This window comes from Globicephala melas, chromosome X, assembly GCF_963455315.2.
Source record: "Globicephala melas chromosome X, mGloMel1.2, whole genome shotgun sequence".
Lineage (NCBI taxonomy): Eukaryota > Metazoa > Chordata > Mammalia > Artiodactyla > Delphinidae > Globicephala > Globicephala melas.
Genome location: NC_083335.1, coordinates 64,232,515 through 64,242,280, shown reverse-complemented (window position 1 = coordinate 64,242,280; position 9,766 = coordinate 64,232,515). Strand labels below are relative to the sequence as shown.

The 9,766-nt window shown below is 38.2% G+C and overlaps 1 protein-coding gene across 1 annotated transcript; it reads left to right on the top strand.

Moving 5' to 3' along the window:
• Nucleotides 1-844: 844 nt before the first annotated feature.
• Nucleotides 845-5,187, top strand: COX7B (cytochrome c oxidase subunit 7B). Its single transcript, XM_030849618.2, has 3 exons — nt 845-1,004; nt 3,576-3,700; nt 4,986-5,187. Exons 1-3 carry the CDS (start codon nt 965-967, stop codon nt 5,061-5,063), a joined length of 243 nt encoding a protein of 80 aa, XP_030705478.1. The 5' UTR covers nt 845-964; the 3' UTR covers nt 5,064-5,187.
• The last annotated feature ends 4,579 nt before the right edge of the window (nt 5,188-9,766 follow it).

Here is a 9,766-nt window from a genome sequence, read left to right as displayed (position 1 = left end):
GATATTGGGGTAATTGGTGAAATTGGAATATGAGCTGTAGTGTCTCAATATTAAAATTTCTGAATTTAATAACTGTACTGTGGTTATGTAAGAGAATAGCTTACTCTTAGGAAATGAACCCTGAAGTATTAACAGGTAAAAACACATGACGTATGCAAGTTATTCTCAAATGGTTCAGAAAAAAAGAGATGCATTTATATATACATCTTTTATGTACATGTATTTAATCATACACACAAAGAAAACATGTGGCAAAATATTACCAAGTGGTGTACCTTGGTAATGGGTGTACAGGAAGTCTCCCTCCCCCAATATTTTATTATGAAAATATCCAAATATACAAAGTGAAAGAATTGTACTCTGAACACACACCGCCAAGATTCTACAATCAACAATTTGTTAAATTTGCTTTATCACATATTTATCTACATATTAATAATTCTTTTTACTGTTCTTGCAAGTTTCCTCATAACTTGAAATCATTTCAAAATTAAAAGTTAAACGAATTAGTAGGTAGTAATAGGAAAAAAATTAAAGAAATGAAGGAAGTTTGGAGGGAACAGAAAGTACTGCTAGTGTGGAGCGAGACACAAGCTCAGTCCTCTGAAACACTATCTTGAAGCTGGTGCCTTTGATGTCTCAGTCTGAGATCAATGTCTCAGCTCTCCTCTATAGATCCCTAAACCTGGCTTGGAGGCCAGGGATTCTCTCATTGTTACGTAAATATCTTGGTATGTCATTTACAAAGTGTAAAACTTCGTTTCCCACAAGGCGTTTATCCTTCCGTGCTGTAAAGAGGACAAATTCTATAGGTTTTTTACAGGTCTCGCGAGATTCATCAAATCTCTTTAACGAGCTCAGCAGGAAGCCATTTTGTTTCTCAGGGCGCTTTGCAAGGGTACTAGAGGTGAAATTGCAAGAAGTCAGCAGCTGCAGTTGCCGCCGTTCTGTCTTCAGCTTCACGATGTTTCCCTTGGCCAAAAACGCACTAAGTCGTCTCGGAGGTGAGCAAAAATTGTGAGCACATCTTTTCCAACTGCCTTTATCCGTTGTCTTCGTGGTCTTTCGTGCCCCTTCCTTCCATGTGCATCTCGACTTTATTATTCTAAATGCTCTGTCTCCTACTTCACCCCAAGTAATTGGGAAAATGTCCTTAGCATTAGCCTAATCGCTCAGCGTTTCTGTTTGGGTTCCCAGCTCTCTTTTGTTACTGGAGTCATAACCCAGCTCTGCTTTTTTTTTTTTTTTTATTTTTCGGTAGCCTACGATTTCAGGGGAGACACCTGGTGAACACTTCTCGTTCCTTAAGTAATTCCGTAAACTTTAGCTTTGGGGACACGTTTACCCGCAAATGGAAGAGCCTCTTCTCCAATTCTTGGTTTCATTGCAGGGAGACAACCTAAATGGTAGCACTGCAGCTTTTATGTTATTTGTGGATTATTAACTAAATAATTGTCATTTTTTTCTTACCTAAAAGTTAGGCAGGTACAGGGAAATTTTGAGACCAGCATTATGTACTGAGAATGCACTAGATTGGAGAGATAAAAGTCATTTCCATACTTGATTTGCACTGAAGGTGACCTTGAGTAACGTGAGCAGTTTTACAATGAAAGTGACCTTAAACAACTACCATTTAGCTTCTTTAGCCATCTTTTTATTTTCTGTTTATGGAGTCATTAGAAGTATTGCTAGATTGTGTTCTAAATGCTCAAGCACCTTTGACAATAACCAAAAAATAGTTGTCTGACCGGTTTTTCATATTCCAAAAGCCACATCTATTATCTCTTTCACTTTGGGCAAATGATTTAACCTCTCTCAACTTCATTTTCCTCCTTTGTAAAATAGAGGCTTAGTAAATAATACCTACCTCATAGAGTTGTTGAGGATTATATGAGATTACCAATAGGTGGTAACTGAACCATTTCTTGTCACAGAGAAGAGGTCCAAAGAAATCCACTTGGGTGACCTGAGTGTTGAGGTCATGAGGTGTTCCAGAATTGCTTGCTTGGTAATCTTATTTTCTTTGCTTTTTGAGCAGGTAGGGCCTTGTACCTCAGGAAAGGGGTTTGGGGGTTGTTATTTTCAATGTGGAATTCACATGCTCACTTTTTAACTGCTCTAGAGCAGATTATATTGGGAAATGTTTGTAAATTTGCTCATCCCAAGTGTGACTAAAGGTGAAAAAAACCTAAGGCACTTAAGCGAAGAAACCATTAAATGGTCAAATAACTATCGTGAAATAACCCATTGTATCACATTATATCAAATAACCCATTGTATCACATAACCCATTATATTCATAAGTGCTAGTGAATGGGCAACATTGCTGTTTCTTTAATACGTTTTTCATTACATACCTTTTGAGGCTCTAAAACAATAAGGACCTGCTACTTAGATTGGAGAGGAAGAAAAAAGCAGCTGGAAATATGCATTTTCCAGTCTTGGCTCTTTCCCAAGCCCCCCAACTACCTCCAGAGGCAGTTTGAAACTCTTTCTACTAAAATAGCAGTAATAGCAAAGCTTTCATGTTGTCATTCTGCTCAACAGCTTTTACCTCTACCAAAAAAGTGACCCTCCATGAACCTTTCTAGTTTTACCTCCTGTTACTAATTTATTTACCTTGTCCTTCAAACGTAATTTGTTTTCTAGGACACTGGGTTTTCTGTCTCTGCTTTTTTCAGATTTGCCTTTCCAATGCCTATATAACCAAATCCTACCTGCTATTCAAAGTGCTTAGCTAACATTCTGCTTCCTTGTATTATAGTGGTTTGTGTCTTCGTATCTAATAGCCTGGCTACATAACCAAATCCTACCTGCTATTCAAAGTGCTTAGGTAACATTGTACTTCCTTTTATTATAATGGTTTGTGTCTTTGTATCTAATAGCCTCCCCTAGAGTGGAAGTTACCCAAGAACAGGGTCTGTGTCTTACACATTTCCATATACCCCATTTCTTTTAGCATGGTGCTATATTCATTAGTCACTTTTTTAAAAAGTCAAGATTACTCTAGTTTTTGGAGGTTTTGGGGTAATTTTAAGGTCATAAACATTTAGCGTGCTTTAATGATTTTGAGTTTATTTACCCCTTTATGTTGTAAGTTGTTGAGCACTGCTGAGTAAACTTTAGTGAAATTCAAAGTCATAAATACTCAAATTAATGAAGTAGGAGCTAAGTTCAGAGGTTATACAAATACCAATTTGTCATGGATGTTACTGACATCACTTTTTCTTGGTTTTTCCCCTCAACATTTTATTGTGGAAAGTTCCAGACATATCGAAAAGTTGGAAGAATTGTATAATGAATACCCACATACCCACCACATAGATTCTACAACTAACATTTTGCTGTATTTGTTATATCACATATTTATCCATCTGTCAATCTTATTTGTGAAGCATTTCAAAGTATGCTACTTTGCTTTTAGCTGCAATATGTTTTAACATTTTATTATACTGCGTAATACTGTAGAATTAACTTCCTTGGCTTTTGTGAGTGGCAATATCAATTACACATGTTCTCTTTTCCTGATAATTGATAGATATGCTCCCGTATTCTCTTTTCTTTCCCCCTTTAAGTTCGAAGCATTCCGCAAACAATGGCAAGGCAGAGCCACCAGAAGCGGGCACCTGATTTCCATGACAAATATGGTAATGCTGTATTAGCAAGTGGAGCCACTTTCTGTGTTGCTGTATGGGCATATGTAAGTACTGTTGATTGATAACCTGTTTTAGATGTTTTTTATTCCCATTTATCTCATGTATTCAAAATGTTTTCACACAGTATACATTTCTAGTTAGGAGGGGCTTTAGAGATTTTCTAACGTAATTACCCACCTAGTGCAGGAATTTCTTCCTCAACATTGAGCATTCATCCGTCATCTGTTCTTAACATTTCCAATGACAAGTTGCTTAGTGGATCAAAAGGCAGTCTTTTCCATATTGTGTAGCTGGTTGAAAAGATCTTATGTTGAGTTAAAATCTGCCTCCTTCATATTTTACCCATCATTTCATTGCAATACAGAAATTCTGATCACATTTCCATGTATCAGCTGTTAGATATTAGAAGATTCCTATCATGTCTCCTGGATCTTCTCTTTCATATTAAACATTCTTAGTTCTGTTGATCATTTTTTTGTTATATGATTTCCAGGGTTTTCACCATCTTGGTCACCTTTCTTTGCTTAATCAACCTTTCTTCTATAGAAGAACTGAGTACAGCATTTCTGATGGATGACATATAAAGTGACTTGCTTTTAATATTTTAGTTTTTTACATCTTCATTTACCAATCTACTTACCAGTCACTGTACTTGCTGGTTAAAAATAGGAGTCTTGAAGTTATAATAAATATATAAACTGATTTTAAAAGATATGAAACAACCCTTGCCTTAATAATCAAAGACTTTATTAATAGGCCTTTTTCATTCTTATTTTGATCTTCCTGAAATCAGATATATTATTAAAATAAGTGTGTGTACTTAATTGGAAGAGTAAACAGATGTTGAACAAATGTGTGATCGGGGGCACTTTTGGAAGTGAAGTGCTACTTGAAGAAGGGATATTATAAAAGTTCTCTTTGGCAGTATTTAGGTAGTCGTGGTTGAGTGCAACAATGTTTTTGAGGATGTAGTATAGAAATGTGATATACAAATTTGAATTAATTAAATGAAATTTAAAATGTAGTTGCTGAGTCACACTAGCTACATCTTAGTTGCTCAATAGCTGTATGTAGCTAGTGGCTAACTGTATTAGACAGTGCAGATATAGAACATTTCCTTCATCTCTGGAAGTTCTACTGAACAGCACTGCTCTAGAGAATTAGGACAGCAATTAGGTTTGGCCTACCTGGAGGGCACTGTATCCCAGGTGACTTTCTGTGTGTTTTTAACCTATAGTGCAGAATACCTTTGCCACTTTAGGAAATACTCTCCAAGGGAGAGTGGGCTCTGGTTTAAACATATAACTGACAGCATTTTAATTCTTACAGACAGCAACACAAATTGGAATAGAATGGAACCTGTCCCCTGTTGGCAGAGTCACCCCAAAGGAATGGAGAGATCAGTGATCATCCCAGCTCGTTTAATACTGAATTGTTTCAAAATCAACTCATAATTGATGCCAAGTAAAAGCATTATGTACCCATTAAAATATGGCGTGATTGAAGAAATAAAGTACATTTGAAAACCTCATTGTAGGTTTGTTTGTTTCTTTTGTAAATGAAACCAAGCTTGATCATTTTTATTTATTTAACCTTTGTGTTAATATTAAAGTCAAAACACTGTACAACTTCTTGAATAGCTTTTCTCTATTAGGTAGTGTGAAAGGAAAGTTTGGCTGTCACCTAGGAGTCAACTTTATAATAGGCTGAAATTACAGTTAATGAATAACTGATAACAGAGTTATTTTAGGGCATCTATGAGTTTAAAATTTGGTGTCCATATCTTGGTTATACCTACTACTTTCAGCCTCTCATATATGTTTGTATTTAGAATTGGCGTTAAGTCCTTTGTACTCCTGCCAAGAGAACTTAGGGTGTCACCAGACCCATAGGAAGAGTGGTCCTATCAAATGAACTCCTAGGATGTCTGAAGACTAGCTAGCTTCTTGGCTCCCTCGGTACATTTATCTTAGAGCTCTATTTTTTTTTTTTTTTTTTTTTTTTGCCGTACACGAGCCTCTCACTGTTGTGGCCTCTCCCGCTGCGGAGCACAGGCTCTGGACGCGCAGGCTCAGCAGCCATGGCTCACGGGCCTAGCCACTCTGCGGCATGTGGGATCTTCCCGGACCGGGGCACGAACCCGTGTCCCCTGCATCGGCAGGCGGACTCTCAACCACTGCGCCACCAGGGAAGCCCGAGCTCTATATTTTTCAGCATATTTATTTGAGATGTTTATGAGGTTATTAAAGAAAGGATCTGTTTTACTTATCTAACTACTAGTGACCTCTGCTGTTGGCTTTCTGTAACTATACCAGTTTTTGGATTGGTGGATTATCCTGAATTCACTATGACATTGGATTTTATGTGTAAGATATTAACTGAAGAAAACACAGTATCTACACCATGTGCTTCTTTATTTCCTCAGCCAAAGGCTCTGAAGTAAGCCTCAAGTAGTGGCTTTTTAATAGTGCTCAAGCAGAAAATGAAATTTCAGTTGAGTAACCTATCTATATTGGCTAAATTTGAGATTTCTAAAATTCACTTACCTGATACTGTAGGTTATCAGGTAAGTGGCTTTTAGGACTCTCCAAATTTTCCTGATGTAGATAAGGATTTATACTTAACCAAACATTTGAAGAATGTTTACTCAATAGGTGAAATACTAGAATTGCTCTTATGGCAATATGTCCTGTTTTCTCATTAATGTACCAAAGCCAGTAATTTCATGACTTTTTAAAGTAGGAATAAGGATTTGAATGTCATTGCAGCACAGAAGGTTGCAAGATTAGTAACTACATAGTAGTGACACCATTTGGTAAAATTTGAACACTTTATATCATATTTAGAATGTTAAAAGAGGACTAAAGTATTCAAATGCACGTAACCCTCCAACATGATTAAGCAAAATAAACATGTCTTTAAGAAAGTTTCAACCTTCTGTTTTTGTTCCTGAGTTGGCACTGAGAATTTCTAATGACTGGAGGTAATTTTCAGTATGATTTATACCACTTCTGTCAGATAAGTAGTAATTGTCAGCTATTCTGATAGGCAAAAATAAATAGTATGGGGGCTTCCCTGGTGGTGCAGTGGTTGCGAGTCTGCCTGCCGATGCAGGGGACACGGGTTCATGCCCCGGTCCAGGAAGATCCCACATGCCGCGGAGCGGCTAGGCCCGTGAGCCATGGCTGCTGAGCCTGCGCATCCAGAGCCTGTGCTCCGCAGTGGAAGAGGCCACAACAGTGAGAGGCCCGCGTACCGCAAAAAAAAAAAAAAAAAAAAAAAAAATAGTATGACTTTTTTTAAAAATAAATTTATTTTTTGGCTGTTTTGGGGTCTTTGTTGCTGCACGTGGGCTTTCTCTTGTTGCGGCGAGCGGGAGCTACACTTCGTTGCAGTGCTCGTTGCTGTGCGCGGGCTTCTCATTGCGGTCACTACACTCTTGTTGCTGAGCACAGGCTCTAGGCGTGAGGGCTTCAGTACTTGTGGCACATGGGCTCAATAGTTGTGGCTTGCAGGCTCTAGAGCACAGGCTCAGTAGCTGTGGCGCACAGGCTTAGTTGCTCCGCGTCATGTGGGATCTTCCCAGACCAGGGCTCAAACCTGTGTCCCCTGCATTGGCAGGCAGATTCGTAACCACTGCTCCACCAGGGAAGTCCTAGTATGACATTTTAAAATGTCTATTTGTCAGCATACGTGTTGCCTTGTGTGATAAAATCGTGGTGGTAGTCAGCATCTTTGAAAATACTTACAAAACTTAGTTTTATGATTAATCTTGTCCTGATGAGTAGTTATAAAACTACCACGGCCACTACCAGAAATGAAGCTGTGGTTTAAGTCGAAGTTATTTTGTGTCATCACAATATTCTGACCTTGCAGCTTGCTTAGTGTACTCAAAGTTTTCATCCTGTGTGAAGGTTGTCAAATTAGTCTCCCTGTAAAAATCTGTATGTTTGAAGAATTTAGATAAGTGACTTAATTTGGAAGCATTGCCAATCCTTCAAATGTTATTTATTGGGGGAGTTATGAAGTATTTTTTAAAAAGGGTGAATGTTGTAACTGCCATTCTTAATTTGACTCAAGCTATTTTAGTGCATGTGTTCTGTTCTTTTAAATTCATTAAACTTACTTAGAACTAGGTATCGTGGTAGTTGTAGAGGCACAGATGTTGTGTTCTCACCCTCCTGACTATCAATTTTATTGGTGATATTAATAAGCATTTTATAAGCATTTGGGGGGTACCTACTATCTGCTCAATGCCAGGAAACCTGATATACTTCTTGAAGACATTCCCTTCTATTTGAAAGCTCAGTTTAATATAGTAGTAATTTAAAAAGTGTTGGTATGCTCATGCATTGATATGGGAGATTAGGGATGATTCATGTAGAGATACGAAGTGGTTTATTTTTATTTATTTATTTTTTGCGGTACGCGGGCCTTTCACTGTTGTGGCCTCTCCCGTTGCGGAGCACAGGCTTCGGACGCGCAGGCTCAGCGGCCATGGCTCACGGGCCCAGCCGCTCCGCGGCATGTGGGATCCTCCCGGACCGGGGCACGAACCCGTGTCCCCTGCATCGGCAGGTGGACTCTCAACCACTGCGCCACCAGGGAAGCCCGGTTTATTTTTTTTTTAATTATCCAGGTTCTATTTTTTTCTAAATAAATATTTATTTATTTATTTGGTTGCACCAGATCTTAGTTGTCTTAGTTGTGGCAGGCGGGCTCCTTAGTTGTGGCTCACAGGCTCCTTAGTTGAGGATCGCCAACTCCTTAGTTACGGCTTGCTTGCTCCTTAGTTGTGGCCAGTGGGCTCCTTAGTTGCAGCACACAGGCTCCTTAATTGTGGCATGCGAACTCTTAGTTGCAGCATGCATGTGGGATCTAGTTCCCTGACCAGGGACTGAACCCAGGCCCCCTGCATTGGAAGCTCAGTCTTATCCACTCCACCACCAGGGAGGTCCCTGAAGTGTTTTCTTTTCTTTTTTTTTTTTTTACATCTTTATTGGAGTATAATTGCTTTACATTGTTGTGTTAGTTTCTGCTGTACAGCAACGTGAATCAGTTATATGTATACATATATCCCCATATCCCTTCCCTCTTGCATCTCCCTCCCACCCTCCCTATCCCACCGAGCTGATCTCCTGTGTGATGTGGCTGCTTCCCACTAGCTATCTATTTTACATTTGGTAGTGTATATCAATGCCACTCTCACCCTGAAGTGTTTTAAAGTCAGGGAAAGGCCCAGTGATTAAGAATGTAGAGGATGTTGCCACTCATAATGATAAACTTTACCTAAAAACTAGAGAGCCTAGTAGATTTGATATTCTTCTGATAAAGCTTTATTTCTGGTTTCTGCCTTTCAGTGAATTTCTTTGAAAGTTTAACACAGTGTTAATGTTGAAGTTAGAAAACAACTTGCTAATAATTGGAAGCCCACTTAAAACCCATCTTAATTTCATGTGATGTGAGTTAAGATTTTTAAATTTGGGGCTGAATTTATATCTTAATAGTTAAGGCTATGCACATTGATTGACAACTACAATTGAATGTCCAGGAAGGTAAGGAGTCCTGAAGTGAATTTTTATGTGGATGGGTGTAAAGCGGCAAAGAATAATTCTTTCTGAAATACTTAATTGTAGGCCTAAAATTTAAATCTATGGGCAGTGTTGCCTGTCAAGGCTTATTAGGGATTTCAAACAGGTAGGATGAAAATTATTAAACATATAAATATGCATACTGTGTGCCACTTTTCCAAGTCTTTTACAGTTTTACAATAATATTTGCACTTTGCTGACTGAGTTCTGCAACGTTATTTGACTTGATACTCTATGGTAACTGGGTTGAAATGGTTCCAGTTGAAAATATAAATAATCCTATGATTATTTTCCCCCTACATCTTACGACAGATATTTAATGAAAGGAAGTGTGAAAAGACCACATCTTACTTCAAAATTAGTGAGATGGAGCCCCTCCCTCTTACTGTTAATGTTTACAGTTTTAAAAATTCTAGGATTTTGCTGCTTTTTAAAATGACAAATTGGAAAAGGAATAAAAAATACACTTTTTTCTGAAATGCTTTCTGTACTGCTTATTTATTGCATCGTATTGCTACA